The following is a 17321-nucleotide window of genomic DNA, read 5'->3' as shown; positions in this document are numbered from 1 at the left end:
GGTCCAAGATAGACAATTCAGTGGTTATAGGAGCAGGAGTCCAAAATATGTTGGAAGCAGTTCTAGCTTAAGTGAAAGACTCATGCGGGACAAAAGAGTTTAAACAAGAAGGTGATGTGATCAGATCTGGTTATTTCACCTTGTTTGGTACTAAGGAATGGATTAGGAGAGATTTCTGTAATCATTCTGATCTAAGAAAAGTGTTATTAGAACTACCAAAAATGGGGGGGTGGGGTGGATGAGGGGTGTTGTTCGCAGTTAGACAGTAAGGAAATATTTGAGGCTAAAATTGATAAAACTTAATAGAACACTAAATTTAAGGGATAAGAAACACCCAAGAATAATTTAGACACCTGATGTAAACAACTTAATAAAGGTTGAAGTTATTCCTTGAAACGAGTATCTGGAAAATAGGTTTCTTTTTCTCATTTGTATAAATTATCTCACCTAAATTATGCTCACAATGAATATGCTAAACCCATTATTAGGAATGGCAACTATCATTCTGTATGATCGGTAATATTTTAATGGCTAACATATTAAGATGTTTAATGTAATACCATAAAATTGGGTTAACATTGAGAAAGTCTTTCAGCTGAGAGCTATGGTGCTCCAGAGGGCATGCATGGCTGAATCTAGGAATCAGGCCAATAAATTTCTCATAACCTTACAGATAAGCTCTTTTTTTTTTCTTTTTGGGTCAAATCCGGCGATGCACAGGGGTAATTCCTGACTCTGCATCCAAGAATTACCCCAGGTGATGCTCAAGGGACCATATGGGATGCTGGGAATCGAACCTGGGTCGGCCGCATGCAAGGCAAATGCCCTATCCTCTGTGCTATTGCTCCAGACCCAGCATAAGCTCTTTTGGAATTCTTTCTTTCTTTCCTTCCTTCTCTCTTTTTTCTTTCTTTCTCTCTCTCTTTCTTTCTTTCTTTCTTTCTCTCTCTTTCTTTCTCTCTTTCTTTCTTTCTTTCTCTCTCTTTCTTTCTCTCTTTCTTTCTCTTTCTTTCTTTCTCTCTTTTTTCTTTCTTTCTTTCTCTCTTTCTCTCTCTCTCTCTCTCTCTCTCTTTCTTTCTTTCTTTCTTTCTTTCTTTCTTTCTTTCTTTCTTTCTTCTTTCTTGTGGTTAATAAATATCCCTGGGTGGAAATTTTTTCTAGTCTTTTATTTTTATGTAGAAGTGGTGCCTGGCTTGTAGATGAAATGCTAACACAGAACTTCTGGTCTACTCAGAAAAAAAAAAAGAACTGGCCATCATGCACTATCTTGGTGTCACCTACAGGACCCATAAAAACGTGCCTCATGTAGAAGTTTGAGGAAAAATGTGTTCTCCACTGAACTAAAGAAAATTTCACTAAAAATAATCAGTCTCATTAGCACAGATGTGACATGCATAGGCGCATTTGGTGCTTGTAATGGCTGTGTAAAGTAGGAGCTAATGTGTTTCTCCTTTAGTAAATAGACATTGGCTCCAAAATCTATTGTCTTTGACTAATTGTGAAGCTTGGTCTGAAATTTCTGTCTCATGTCCTAAGGTCATGATCTGAACTGCTTTACTGTGTAAAAAAGATCACACAGCAAGTTTATGTAAAATGTTATTCATTAAGAAAAATAGATTCCTACTTGTGAATACTATGATAAGTAAAGGACTTTTTATGAATTCTTTCATAGTTTTATGTATGATTTCATATAGTCAAAGATCTGGAGCAATCCTGAAGAACCAGTTTATAAGTTAAAGTTGCAGGGAAGGTATAATTTTTTGTAGAAATATGGAAATTATAAAAAAGGATTAAAAATATTTTTTAAATCCCTGGTAATTAATTTTCCATTATATAATGTTCAAGAAAGGAAAACCAAATTTTTATCTTAAAAGAGATTTCAAGTCCAGGTATTTCCTTTGCTCTGTCAGCATCATCCTTGCAGAAAGTTTCTCTTTTTTAATTATCATATATGTATAAAATTTCTGCAAATTTCATCAGCAAATAAAACTCTCAAGCCCATTTTTAAAATATTTTATTGTAGATCCTCACAATGATTTCTCTCATTTTAATGTTAGATCAAAGACTTTGACATTAAACTTGGAAATTACTGTCGTTCCAGAAAATAATGACTGGAAGCATAAAGAAGCTGGCAAGGGGATTTTAGAAATTGTTATGTTTCATTGCTTAGCTTTTTGGCAGTTATGGACCTGAAAAATTTAGCATTTACTTTATTCCTGTTGTCATATGGCTCGGCTACACACATGAATTCAAAATTGTTTCCGTTATTTGAAGGATATGATCTTATTCCAGAATGTAGCTAGGTAACTTTTAATGTTCCAGATAATTGTTAAATTAAGCTTTCCTTACAGACATTTTATAGCATTTATTTTGTTCTCAGAATCCCATTCATTTTTAAGGTAGTTGAATAAATCCAATAGCAATAAATTCTGAAAGTGACTAATAAGTAGGGAAAGAAAATTTTGGGCAAGATACAAGGAGAATATTTTTAAAGAAAATGCTACCTGCTGAAGTACTTTAAAGAAAATCAATTTTATTAAGCCCACCCTAGTGGCAAGCAAAAAGAATCATTTTAAAAGATTATATATTTAAGTCAAATTGGATCAGTTAATACATTACAGAATTGGGAAGCTAGAATATTTTAACACAATTAATTCTACATTGTGACATTTTGTCAGTGTAGAACGATATTCAATATAAAATTTCTCCACTTTTTTCCTTTATTTATTTTTTTATGATTCTTTTTTATATTTTTTTTTAGTGAAACACCATGAGGTATAAAATTTCTCCACTTTTGTCTATTTTTAACTGATAACTCATTATTTTAAGTTAAAATAAGTGTATTTCACATTCTAAACCATAAATTGTTAAACTTGAGTTTTCATATTGAACTTTAATTGAAAGTGTTGACCTTTATGTAAAATCTGGATAGCTGCCTGATTTTGTTTTTGTTTTTATATCCAATGAGTTGAGGTTTTTTTTTGGTTTTAACTTTTTTAATGATTGAAAAATCAAAAAGTAAATATAATTTTGCAATGTCAAAATTTTATAAAAAATGTATTTCCATACACAAAGATTTACTGGAAGAAAGCCAAACTAGCTTATTTTCATATAGTTTCTGTAGCATTTTTGCTACAGTGGCAAAGCTGAGTAGTTAACAGAGATCCATAGCTCACAAAGCCTTACATATTTGCCATATAGTCCCATTACCTTTAAAACAAATGCTTGCCAACTCCTGAATTATATGACAGTAATTAAAAATACTATAATGCGTAAATCTCAAATATAACTCTTCTAGTTTTTGAATTACTATAAAAATTTTAATGGCTCATATCACTTACAGGCAAACTATAATGACTGACTGAGGTACCCAGTAATACTGTAATTTGAGAGTTTGACCCTAATTAATGGAAGAGGAATGAACTACACTGAAGACCACTTGGAAATATTTACATGATGGCGCTTCTTTTCATTTTTACTCCTGTATCTCTGGCTACTTATACTCACGTTACTTCATAAAAAAAAAATTAATGTGGGGCTGGAGTGATAGCACAGCGGGTAGGGCGTTTGCCTAGCATGGGGCCAACCAAGGTTCGATTCCCAGCATCCCATATGGTCCCCCGAGCACCTCCAGGAATGATTCCTGAGTGCATGAGTCAGGAGTAACCCCTGTGCAACACAGGGTGTGACCAAAAAATTTTTTAAAAAATTATCGAATATCGGTGAGATAAACAAAGCTGTTCATGATTGGATTTCAGTCATGCAATTATCCAACACCCATCTGTACATTACCCACTACCAATGTCTCACATTTCCCTCCCACCATCCCCCAACACCCCACCCTTCACCCCCAACCTCCCTCTAATTTTGTGCATTATGGTTTGCAACACAGGTTCTCCTGGTTCATTCTTAAATGTTAGTGTTTCCTGATTATCCATTTTAATATATGTAATTTTATTTTGCACACTGTCCTTCAGTAATATCTTCTTGAATGATGAATGATATTATAGAACCATTACACATAAATCTGTACTCTCTGATGGTTTACATATTCATTAGAGGATACAAAACATCTTCTTGAGAATATGATACTCAGCACTGAGTTTTTCCAAGTTGTGGATGATACCCTTCCCACAATTTTCTTATTCTATTAAAAAAAATCAACATGCATATGCAAAACAAAGAAAACACAGTTGAAGTAATATTAGAAACTTCCACTTTCCTAACACACTTTCAGTCAGCTATCAGGTCCTGCAGATTGATACCTTGATACCTTACTCCATTGCCCTCATTACTGCCATAGTGAATAATCTATCTGCTATTTTTTTCTGAATTATTCTATTAATCTACCATCTGATACCCCTGTCTCAGGCATAACAGATACCCCATCCCTATACGATGCTTCAAACAAGATGTCAATAAAACTAAGATTTGATTATGTACTCTACCTCCTTTATAATCCATATGACATTGTTTTGTGTTCCACTACATCCTGAGAATTTATTTGAAGAACAATTCAATCAAATTGTACTACTTTATATATATTGCTAGCATCAGATTATGAATATCCCAAACTACATGTCGCTGACTCAGGGATCTCATTAAAATCATGAAGAATCTGATTCAGTGGGTCCTGATTGGACTAGGGAGTCTGCATTTCTAGCAGTGATGTCAGTGTTTCTGGAGGTGCAACACATTTGGAGAACCAAAACATTATCCTGCAAGAGAGGTCTTGTTGTTGTTGTTCTTTATTTTTGTTTTAGGCCACTTCTAGCATGCTGTAAACTAGTCCCTGCTCAGTGTTCAGAGCTATTCCTTCCTAGGTTTTATTGCACTAGGGGTTATGTTATGCCAAAGGTTTGACCCAGGCCTCCCCTTTTCAAGGCATATGTTCCAGCTATTTAAGCTACATCTACAGCATTGAGATTTTTTAAATTAACCTTTGTACCAAAATAACACCTGAATATTAAAGAACTATAATTTGGCAAGAAAAATAACCAGTTTCTTGTTTTGTCATTTCTGTGTCATCAGTTCTCAAAGTGAATACTTTGTCTAATAGTTTACTTTGTAAATGTAAACAATATGCTTTATTTTTACTTATCATTTAGAAAGACTCTATGCACTTTGTTACAGTAGATACAGTAGATTTAAGCATTCATACCTTACTCATAGTCAAAATGTACTGAGTGACTTTTACGTGCCAGGTAATATTTGTGGGCATCGATTCATTTAGTTCTTTCATGAATCCAATGAAATAGATGCTAAATTGAAGTACTTATAGTATTGATGATGGAAATGAATCATAGTCCTTAGCCAAAAGTGCCCAAATAGAAATGGTGAACCCAGACAGTGATTTTTACCCATTGTGCTCTTCTGCTATGGAAAAAAATATTTAAATAATTTTACTCAAATCAATGTATAATTATTGAAATTGAAAATATGGTCATCTGCAGAAATAATAAAATAAAATAATACATATTATTTCCTATGGCATTTTGAGAATATCTTATTCTTTTTATAAAGTCATTATACTAATAGCATTCACTTTTTTAAAAACTCTGCCATATCAATTTATTATATTCACTTCCATCTTTGTTTTGCTTTGCTTGGGGGCAACACCTGGCTGTGCTCAGACGTTATTCTTGGCTCTGTCAGCAATAATCTTTCCTGCAGTGCTCAGTAAACTGTGCATAGTTCTTAGGATCCAGCATATATAAGCCAAGCACCTTAACCCCCATACTATCTCTCCATGTCCCTATTTCCCTCCTGATCTGGTACAAGGCTCCATCTTTATGTCTCTTTCATTTGGTCCATTGTTGTTTTTAATAAACTATTTCTTTTTGGCTGTTTTGATTTTTAGACCACACACAGGTTATACTCAGGCTATTCAACACAATGCTAAAGATTGACCTGTGGTCGTGCTGGAGAGACCTTTGTGGGGCCAAAGATCAAGCCAGGGTCACTTGCTAGTAAGCCAAGCTGTTTACCTCTCTAGCCCTGATTATACGAAAGCTGGCATAAATATTATAGTGTAAGGTTTTGTGTAGATATACATGGTCAGCTATTTTTGAGAAACAATGAAGAGTGAAATTGCTGGATCCTCTGATAAGGACAGGTTAGGAAAACACCGACTGTCCTCCAGCATGATGCTCCATAGATTTTTATATTTTTATTTTTAATTTTTGCTTTTTGGGTCACACCCGGTCATGCTCAGGGGTTACTCCTGGCTAATGCACTCAGGAATTGCTCTTGGCAGGGCCCCAGGGGACCAGATGGGATGCTAGGGTCATAGCACTCATGACTCTAGTGCTGGCTCTGTTGTCTTGCTCTCCTGGGCTTTTGATACGTTAGTTGTGGGACTCACACACACTTGGCCTTAGAGCATCAGAAATCACACACTATTGTAGCCCCAGAGGCTCAAAGAGTTGAGCTGCCATACTTGCTACAAGTAGGAGGCACCAGTGGTCAAAATCAAGACCTCACTCACAGTTCCAAATTAGGCTCTCTTGCCACTCAGTTATCTCTGGGCCCCAAAGGATGCATGTAGAATTTTCTTTTTCATCCCTGTATTGGAATTTCACAATGTGTGGATTGAGCTGGGCAGAACAGGTACCAAATATTCATTAGCAGAAAAAAGATGAGATGTTTTCCAGGGTTATAAGGAGCAGGGAAGTTCACAGACAGAACTTGCTAAGGAGTGCCTGCCTAGGGGTTTTGAGCACCAATGCTCAACACCAGTTTTCGAACTTACCAACTGAATGCTACACTGCACTTGACAGATACTGCCTAATTTGTGCCCCATATTATATGAGTATTGACACCAGCCTTCTGGCTTTGGAGAGGAAGGTCTAGAATGCAAAAATGTGTTTGTTAAGTTAACAGTTCTATTATACCTGCTATCAGCAGGCATACAGATTCCTTGAAGAGAGACTAGACGGCCTCTGTTCTAATCTGATCAGAACACTTGACCTAGGCCTTTAGGGCTGGGGGTGAAGCTGATTATTCAGGCAAATGTAAGAAGGAACACTATTTTGTGTAATAAAGGTAGCAGGACTGTCAAGGCTGCAGTACTGGGAACAAGAATTTAAAACACCAATGAGCTGGGCCATAATGCTTGGAGAATGAGTCAGGGATGGTCCTCTGATCTCTCACTGTCACTGTTAAAGATAGTCTCTAGAGAGCAGACAGGTATCTCATGGAAATAGAAATTGCTGGGAGACCAATTTACTATCTTTAAACACACACACACACACACACACACACACACACAATTCAATTCTATAGCACTGTAGCACTGTCCTCCCATTGTTCATCAATTTGCTCGAGCGGGCACCAGTAACGTCTCCACTGTGAGACTTGTTGAAACTATTTTTGGCATATCGAATACATCATAGGGAGATTGCCAAGCTCTGCCTTGTGGGCAGGATACTCTCGGTAGCTTGCCGGGATCTCCAAAAGGGACAGAGGAATTGAAACCAGGTAGGCCGCATGCAAGGCAAACACCCTACTCCCTGTGCTATCACTCCACCCTTCAATTCTATACTCCAGTAAAATATTTTTTCTGATTTCTGATAGTAGATTCGTGTGGAGTAAATACCAAAAAGATGGGTATATGTAGTAAGTAAAAAGGTGCATGAAGTACTTGGCATAGTGTTTGGGTCATGGCAAGGGTCAAAGTAGGATGTTCTTTCATTATTATTCTACTTTTTTTCTTCGTGTTTTGTTTCTTTAGCCTCCCATGGTGCTGAAGTACTCAGGGATCACTTGTGGTAGTGCTCAGGGACTCATATGTGGTGGCAGAAATCAAACCAGAGTTGGTTACATGCAAGGCCAGCACCTTACTCTCTGTTCTATCTCTCTGGCCCCATCACTATCTTGACTATCAGAGTTATGAGAACCAGCTATCATCATATGAACCAAACAGTGTGAAAGAAACAAGAGACATATCATGTAATCCTTGATCTGATTTTGAAGTGTGCACTTTTATTTCACAATAAAGATTTTCAAGTTTAAAACAAATAAAATTCCTGTGTTTAGCTTTTTAAATATTCTCAATATTATTTTGAAATAGGATGGTAGAATGATGGGAAAGTAGGGGAGCTTCTTTTTACTACTGTTGCTTGCTTAAGAAGTAAATGATATATAGACATAAAGACTATAGACATGCAGAGAACACAACTCAATTTTGCTTACAATATTAATCTTGCATATTTTGGTATTTCTGCCTTCATGAAACCATTCCAACTTCTAAGATCCCTATCTATCATCACTGTTTACAACTGCCAACAACTCGTCTCACGATTATAATTTCAAACTCTTCCAATCCAATCAAATTCAGGCTGCAATAATGCCCTATTCATAGCAAATGCTCAATAAATATCAATGGACTGAAAATTAGCTAAGAACTACCTTGCCTTTAAACGTAGAAGCACCGAAATGTTTAGTTTAAATCCTTAGTTTAGATTGTTGAAACCTAACACATATGTTTCCTAAAATCTACAACTTACTGTTGTTTTTCTAAGTGATAACAGTAACTCACAAATAAAAAAGTCAGCAATGTCAAATGTTTGCAAACTGGATGTCCGAGACATTAGTCTAAGGTTTTTGAAAGCCTCTTAACAAGTTTTCCCACAAACAAGCTATTTGAATGTAAGATTGCGCTTAAGTCTCCACAGCTTTGTGAAACTTACACCTGGACATTCTGTGACTACAACACCTGGTCTGGAATTATTCTCATCCTTAATACAGTATTAGCATTTTTGCTTCCACTCTTATAGGCAAAGACTTTTAATTTAACCCATGAAAGGAATCAGTACATGTACTTGAAATTCATTAATGATGGTTTTCATATTATCTTAAGAGAAAGAAGCAAATGAATTTTTATTTCCATGAAAAATAAATAAAAATATGTCTAATCTCTTATAAATATTATATTAAAAAGAGTTCTCTACTTTTACCATTTGAATGATTAAAATAATCAAGAATCTGTGTGTACATATAAAATTTTAACTAGGACTGGCCATTATTCTGCTTAGAGACTATGAACCAGAACTTCATTTTAGTTTTTAACATGGATTAAGGGTCCATTATATCAAAAGAACTAAATGCAGTATTGTGCTACTTTTTGAAAGAATAGCAATTGATGTTTTCTTTCAAAGAAGAAATTCCCATGAATATAGTCATAACCAAACAAAACTCAAGTAACCAAAAACATGAAGATCAAATAAAATTTCATGCATAATAACTTCTGGTATTTGAGCAGTTCCTTGTCTAAACTAGAGCTAACCTTATTAAGTGACTAGAATGATATATTTCTTCTTAGCTTTTTACAGTAATAATTTTTAATAATAATATTATTTCCCAAAATGTCAATATTAGTATACCCCCTAAAGGTATTTCTAAAGAATTAGTTCCTCAACTGTGCATAAGATATCTTTAATGGTTAATGTTCTATCTGAATTGCAGGTAACCATACAAGTAATGTGGAATAACTGCTTCCCTGGATACTCATTTCTAATGGCTTTTTTTCTTTTCCTTTTTTTTTCTTTTTGGCTTTTGGGTCATATCAGAGATGCTCATCCTTCATCCTTAGAAGGGTTACTGCTGGCTCTGCACTCAGAAATTACTCCCCACAGTTCATAGGGTACCATGTGTTATGCCAGGGATCAAACCTGGGTGGCTGTGTGCAAGGCAAACACCCAAATATTCTCCCTGCTGGACTATTGTTTCTGCTCCCTACATGGCATTTTGATGTAAAAAAAATTCATTTTTATTCTCAGCACTGAAAAAGAGTGTTACCCTCTTTAGCCCACGATTTAATATCTATGACACTGTCAGTTATGCTTTTAAACTTCTTTTTCTCCTGGTAAGCTACCGAGAGTATCTCGCCCATACAGCAGAGCCTGGCAAGCTACCCATAACGTATTCAATATGCCAAAGACAGTAACAACAACTCTCACAATTTGTTATGAGTTGTTACTAGTGCCCGCTCGAGCAAAATCTATGAACAATGGGAGGACAGTGCTATAGACAGTGCCACAGTGCTACTCAGCAGAAAATTCATGGTAACATGTATTGTAGCACTGTATCACGGTCCTCCCATTCATCGATTTGCTCGAGCGGGTACCAGTAACATCTCATAACAAATTGTGGACTTGTTGTTATTGTTTTTGGCACATTGAATAAGTCACAGGGGGCTTGCCAGGTTTTGCCGTGTGGGCGAGATACTCTTGGTAGCTTGTTGGGCTCTCTGAGAGGTACAGAGGAATCGAACCCCGGTTGGCTATGTTGGCCGCATGTAAGGCAAACGCCCTACCGGCTGTGCAAATACTCCTGGTACAGTACCTGAAACATACTAGTAGCACAGCCAAATTTGGGAAATAAATAAATCAATGATACTGTATTAATTTATCTAAAGTTAGAACTCAAAGGAATTTAAGAAATCAGCTGCATAAGATACAGTATTCACTAATGCTGAATTCTTAGAAGGAACCTGCTAGAGACCTTTCCATGGGTGGGTGTAGTATGGCATCATTACCCAGCTATGAATTTCCCAATAATAAAATAAGTCAAATAAAACATTTAAAAATAGGAAACGAGCAGAACCGGGGGGCATGGGGAGGGGAGGAGATCAATAGTACAGCAGGTAGGGAATTTGCCTTGAATGCAGCTAACCCAGTTTGGGTCCCTGGAATTCCAGATGGTTCACTGAGCACCATCAGAAGTGATCTCTGAACTCAAAGCCAGGTGTAATCCCTGAGAACCATCATGTGTGAACCAAAAAACAAAATTAATTAATTAAATTAAAACCAGCAATCCCTAGCATTTGGGACTATTTTAACCTGATGGTGTTTTACAGGTGCAATTTATTCTTTACAATAAAGAGAAGAATGCCAAGTCTTCCCAGAATAACTTGATTCCAACAGAATTAAAGTTGCTCATTTTCCAGGGTTTCCGACATACTCTTTTCTAGACTGTAAAGTAAATCAGCAATTCTCAAAAGCCGCAGTGCCAATTTTAATGACCCTGTCCACGTGACTTACCTTTTTTTTATTGGTTTCATTGCTATTAGTGAATGACAAGTGAAGGATATTCATTTGAATTTGAAAATGTCAGGTATGCACTTTAAGAGATATATTTTTGCAGCTTTTAATGAGGTGGTGTTTCTTTTTGAAAGAAATACTCATCTCTGATGCGTGTGCTGTGCAGGTGACAACTGATATTTAATAAGCGATGGTTCTTGTATTAGTCGCAGTTCTCTAAAGAAAATGTCTTAGATTGCTTTTGAAAAACTCTTAGCATCACTAGCCCAAAGGCACGATGTGACCTTTTTATTACATAATGAGAATCATTTATTATCTTACAATGTATCTTAAAGTCACAGACAAAATGCCACTTTGATAATTGCTTTCAATTAGCTTTGAGCATAGCATATATTCATAAAATGTCTCCTCTAATTTAGACTTGAATTAGAGAAAATTGCAGACATAATCTACTTTAAGGTTGTCTCATTTAAGGTGATTCGTTGTATTATATAAAAGAAATCAAAACGAGTAGCTTTAGAACAGTCTCTCAAAGTGTTTTAAGCTGGCTTTTCAATATTTGATTCTATTCTATTACCAATTAGTTAACCAATTAGATAGATAGTTCATCATTTCTGACCTTTCATTCACGTTAACTTTTGACTTTTATTCCTAATGATTGTTTTGAAATTAACCTTGCAGTTCACGTTGAAAGAGAGAAACAATCTGATTAGGAAGATAAATAAAGCTCGCCTTGATACGAAGTGTACTTTGATGTGGGGCTATAACTTGGATTCTGAATACAATAATGGTAGATCCTTTCCTGCTTGAATAAATAATACATAACTAATGGTCAATAAATTATGCTAGGCAATTCTGTAGCCTAAATAAGGAGTGTTAAGGCATTAGTAGAAGTGAAGTTAGAGGTAATATGATATTAAAAAGTGATTTCGGTTAATTTTTTATTCTTAGTACACTGAGCAATAAACTATGACACAAATGCAGACTTATTTCCTAAAATATTTTTTTGAAATAAGAGAAACTGAAAGTACATTTCATTTTTATAATATTTCAGTAACTCATTAACATATTATAAAAATTTAAGAGAGATTTTCAGAAATTGGTATTGTATCTGGACATAACTTCTATTCTTTTCTTTCTTTTTTGTTTTTTTTCTTTGCTCTAGATAAAAATTACACACAAGAACCAAGCCCCGATGCTGATGGGCCCTCCTCCCAAAACTGGGTTGTTCTGCTCCCTCGTCAAAAGAACAAGAAACCGAAGCAAGGAATAATCCCTGTATCATTTCATTCCTAGAGGTCTAATTAGCAAAATTAGGCCATGGACCATGTATGTTGGACATCCTTGAACCATTTTAAGTCTCCTGTTCATGCAAAATCATGGGATTGGTTTAACAATTTTTTGTTACTGATCTAATATGAAATTTGACTATTAGGGGGAAAATTGTCTCATTTTATAGGCATCTTTGCATGAAGAAATCAGAAGTTTATATGAAGTGATACTGCATATTTTTGTTGCATGCACTCTCATAGATTTTCATGTCTCCTGCCTATTTCTCCTCCAATTTCCACTACTAACTTGTGAGAATAGCTTATGATATATCAAAAAGGAAATACCATGGAAAATGGGATTTTCACTGTGACTCGGATTATTAGTAAGCAGGAATTAGTAAAGTGATGGTGGTCATGAAAACAGGTTGATATATTTTTCCTTTTTAGAATTAGTCTATCTGTGATCTTTGATCTATCACTTGAGGAGGAGAAACTTTCAATTGAGATACTTTATTAAATTAGTTGTTCTATGGTACTTTGCTCTATCTAAATAGTTTTTCTTCAACATTCTAATGCTTCTGAGTGGAATTTAAAATATCAGGTATAAACTTTTCTTGTGCTGAATAATAGAAAGTGGTTTTTCTTTTGGTTAGTTTGGTTTTTAATTACAGGAATAAGTGAAAACATGTTTCTTGGCAGTCAAGTGTGATAATATGCCAAACCTATTCCATTTTGCATGTGAATCTAGAAGAAAATTCATAATCACACGAGTAACCAAATAGCTGTTTTAACTATGTGCCTAATAAACTGTGTTTCCCACCAAAGATTCAAAGAAAGATGTTTTACAAGAAATGGGTTAATGCATAATTAACTAAGCATTGTGGAGAAAAATTACGGTTCTCATGATTAATTTGGTGATGGCTGAAATGCTGAAAGAGAGTGAATTACCCATTAATTATAATTAAAGTTCTTACCTTTCACAGACAATAGGCCATGAAACAATCAAAGCTCAGTAGCTGATTTCTTGCTTTTATGGTCATTTATAAATATAGATGTCCGTGATTTTTAATGGATCGGTTAAGTACACATGATAAAGTATGTATCAGTTCTTTCTAGTATAAATTGAGATTTGTAATAATACCAAGCTCATTGAAGCACATCATGCATGCAATTAGCCCCCTCTACTTCACCCAGCCCACACCTGTCTCTATGTCATTTCAGTCATTTATTTGAAAATAATGGCCTAGATCATTGTTTAAGATATGATGGCCTGGTTAGATTTTTGATTGTCTAAAGAATTATGGAAGATACTTTTCTTAGTTTATCATTAAACCTACGATATAAAATGAAATGCTGTTCTGAGCAGTTTGGGGATTGTTCATTTACTATTGACCTACATCTCATCATTGCATGTTTTATATTTTCAAACATGCCGTAAGGAAAACAAGTGCTTAGAATGCATGATTTATTAGTTTATCTCTCCACTCTGCATTAAAGTACTAATGATTTATCAGCTCTGTTTTTCTATCGATTCATTCATCTTCAAATAACAAATAGCACTTAGTGATTCTGTTAAACACAATCTTGTGCATGAATTTATGGATTTCAAATAAAATTGTTGTAATTTTCATTCTTTGGTTTAAAAAACAATGCTGTTATATCAGTAGTTACTCTCAAGCAGAGTGTTAAAAATGAATATCACGTAGAAAGCATATTCTTTTAGTGTTTCAGGAACATTAGACGGTAAATATTAATAAACACTATGTTTAATTGCTTTGAAAATAAAAACTTTTGAAGAAAATTAAGACATAATTTAGCATTCCCATGAAAATTATCATTATAATTTCAAATGTAGTGCAATTACTTGCACTAGTATAATAATTTTTGTAAAATGGTTATTTGGCTAAACAGTAATCAAGACCAAAAGAAATATCAAAGCAATAATGAATGCATTATTCTCATAACGTTACATAACTCACATTGATTTTTGTATTTCTATAGTCACAGGTAATAAATATTTTCACATAAATTGACAAAATTTTATAAAATAGGCAGGCAGGCTTTGTGTCAGAAACATATTCTGAACCCACAAATTATTTTATCTTCAGTAACAACATGCTATTATTTCTTGGCTTCCTTCTATAGTATATAGTTTGAAGGCAGCAACAGTTTGTGAATCATTCTTAACAATCTGTGCACTGGAAAGCTGTTGAATAGACAGTGGAATGAGGCAAATTAAACAACCCTCCAATATGACTTCAGTAATTAAAATAATAGGATGCAGCTTCACTTCACTGTAGCAGTATAACTATAATTAATGATAATCGTAATTACCCACAGTTTCTTTCAGTTTGCCTCCTTGGTTCCAATAATAAATATTCAAATAGGAATCAAATTTTACTTGCCCAGCTCATTTTTTAAAGAGATTGGCGTACTTGCCCGGCAAGTGCACTACTCTTAAAGGTTGGAAAGTAGTTTCTAAGAACTTATTCTGCTTGTTTTGAAATCAGAGAAGATATTCTCGCCCATTTTTGTGACAGCTTCAGGTGAAGAATATATATAGTTTAAGAAAAATTATAAACCTAATGTTCTATGGTATATTAACATATTGAATAATGAGTGTGAGTTTTCCAAGGTAGATTTTTTTCTTATGTGTTGGTGTTTTCATTGTCTAGTCCACCTCTTTTAAATATAGTACTCGAAATTATAATATTTTAAGTGACTAAAGTACTTATGTAAAAATTAACTCTGGGGCCTAAATGTGTCAGAAGGAAAAGGAACAGGAGATAAATACTTGGTTAAATATTGCCATACACTAGGAATTAACTCATTGCTATTTCTGGTCTTAACAGAAAGAAATTCCAGAATAATCCTAAATATGCTGCTAATAAGCTTGGAAGTATCTATGTTGGACCAGAAGATGTAAAGGGCAAAAATTTATTTTTCCACTTGTGTATACCACTTGTAGTTGATGCAAAAAGTGTTGGTTAACTTTTTGTGAAGGCAACAGATTGTATGAAATTAAAAATTAACATTTTAAAAGTCTTTCTTTTAAAATAGATTATGATGTTACAGTCAAAGCAAAAAAATTCACATGTTGATAGTAATCTACTGCAGGCAGAAATTTAAATTCAATATGAATTAATGAATCACATATAAGTTTCTGCATTTGTTTTTTACTTTTATAGGAAGATGGGAAGCAATTGAAATGTTCAAGGTAGAATCTATTTTGAATCTTGGTTGTTATTTTCCTGAAAAAGAAAAATAATGTTCAAATGGCCCCATTCCCTTTATTGTCAAAGTCTGTGTTTCATTGATTATATAAAGCAAAATGTACTTTTTATGGCACATGAAAAGAATTTTTCAAATACAATATACATGTTAGAATTGAAAAGTTTAAGCCCTCACAAAATATTTTGAAGGCTGTAAAATCTAAGTAAATAAATAAATAAACAAAATCCTGCAAAGTAGTTTTATTTTGTGAAAGGCAAAAGTCAACCTTTGAATCTCCCACTTAAATTACATTGTATCTAAATAGTTTGAATAAATTCACATATGGCAGATTCTGTACATCTTTTCTTGTTTAAAAACGAAATTCATTTAAATTACAGTATCTTAATTATTTTCTCAGAAAGTGTTATATACAATATCTTGTTTTTGAAATAAAAATGTTAACCACTGAACTGTGTCCTTTGTTGCTGCTATTAGTGTCTCACTTCATCTCTATCCAGTTTTATAACCAGTCTATCCCAGTGAATGTTTTCAGGGGATACTGGGCGAGACATCCTGGGTTTTGTCAGGAATGAAGAAGTCTGGCTGTTTGGGCTAACTTTTAAAAGTTAATGGCTAACTTTTGTGCCATTAAAAACTTAACCTTTCCTTTTTGTGGTACTTTAGGAGCCCATGTTGCTACTTTGAACATTATTTCAGCAATTTCTGAGCTTCCAGGAAAGACAGAAATTTGAGGGTGGATCATGGAACTGGAAGAAGGAAGAGTATACCGGGATTCTGTGCAGACATACATTGAATTCTTTAGATGAAACTAATTTCTAATTTTATTTTCAAAAACAGGGTTCAGCAAATGTATTATGGACACTGGCTACATTAAAGATATTTTATGAGGAAGCTGCAACAAGTTAAGTCTTTTAATTTTTCCTTCAATACCATCCCACTCTCCTCTAAATATCTTCTACACTTTGGAAGAGTTGAATAAGTTCATCAATGTATTTTTGGTATCTTTTTAAATTGATTTTTTTAGGGTAGCGCATTTGCCTTGCACGTGAACCCAGGTTCGATTCCTCCGTCTCTCTCAGAGAGTACAGCAAGCTACTGAGAATATCTCACCCGCACAGCAGAGCCTGGCAAGCTACCCGTGGTGTATTTGATATGCCAAAAACAGTAACAACAAGTCTCACAATGGAGATGTTACTGGTGCCCACTTGAGCAAATTGATAAACAATGGGAGGACAGTGACCGTGACAGTGATAGATTTTTTAGGGGCTGGAGTGATAGTACAGTGGGTAGGGCATTTGTCTTTCACGTGGAGGACCCGGGTTTGATTCCCAGCATCCCATATGGTCCTCTGAGCACCGCCAGGAGTAATTCCTGAGTTCAGAGTCAGGAGTAATCCCTGTGCATCACCAAGTGTGACCCAAAAAGCAAAATAAATAAATAAATAAATAAATAAGGTAAGGTAAGGTAAAGGCCCTCCCGTTGATCGTCGATTTGCTCGAGCGGGCCCAGTAACGTCTCCATTGGAGACTTTGTTGTTACTGTGTCTGGCATATCGAATACTCTCGGTAGCTTGCTGGGCTCTCCGAGAGGGGCGGAGGAATCGAACTCGGGTCGGCCATGTTGGCCGCTTGTAAGGCGAACGCCCTACCCGCTGTGCTATTAGAGCATTACAAAGTCACACCCACCACCTGGCCCCCTGGCGCCGTGTAATCCCATCAACAGCCAAGACTCAGAGACTAGAAAATCCAGCTCCCGGACGAGACCAGTGCAGTCA

The 17321-nt window shown here is 35.1% G+C and overlaps 1 protein-coding gene across 3 annotated transcripts in view; it reads left to right on the top strand.

The window, feature by feature from the left end:
* The window catches only part of DGKB (diacylglycerol kinase beta), an 808203-nt gene extending 795603 nt beyond the window's left edge, over nucleotides 1–12600 (top strand). For all 3 annotated transcript variants that reach the window (XM_056117996.1, XM_056117994.1, XM_056117995.1), the window contains one exon: nucleotides 12208–12600. In XM_056117996.1, coding sequence (XP_055973971.1) covers nucleotides 12208–12315 — 108 coding nt within the window. In that variant the 3' untranslated portion in view covers nucleotides 12316–12600. The remainder of the gene's footprint in view (nucleotides 1–12207) is intronic.
* The last annotated feature ends 4721 nt before the right edge of the window (nucleotides 12601–17321 follow it).

Source organism: Sorex fumeus, unplaced genomic scaffold, assembly GCF_029834395.1.
Source record: "Sorex fumeus unplaced genomic scaffold, SorFum_2.1 ptg000037l, whole genome shotgun sequence".
In the NCBI taxonomy this organism is placed as follows: domain Eukaryota; kingdom Metazoa; phylum Chordata; class Mammalia; order Eulipotyphla; family Soricidae; genus Sorex; species Sorex fumeus.
This window is presented reverse-complemented; position numbering and strand designations above follow the sequence as displayed.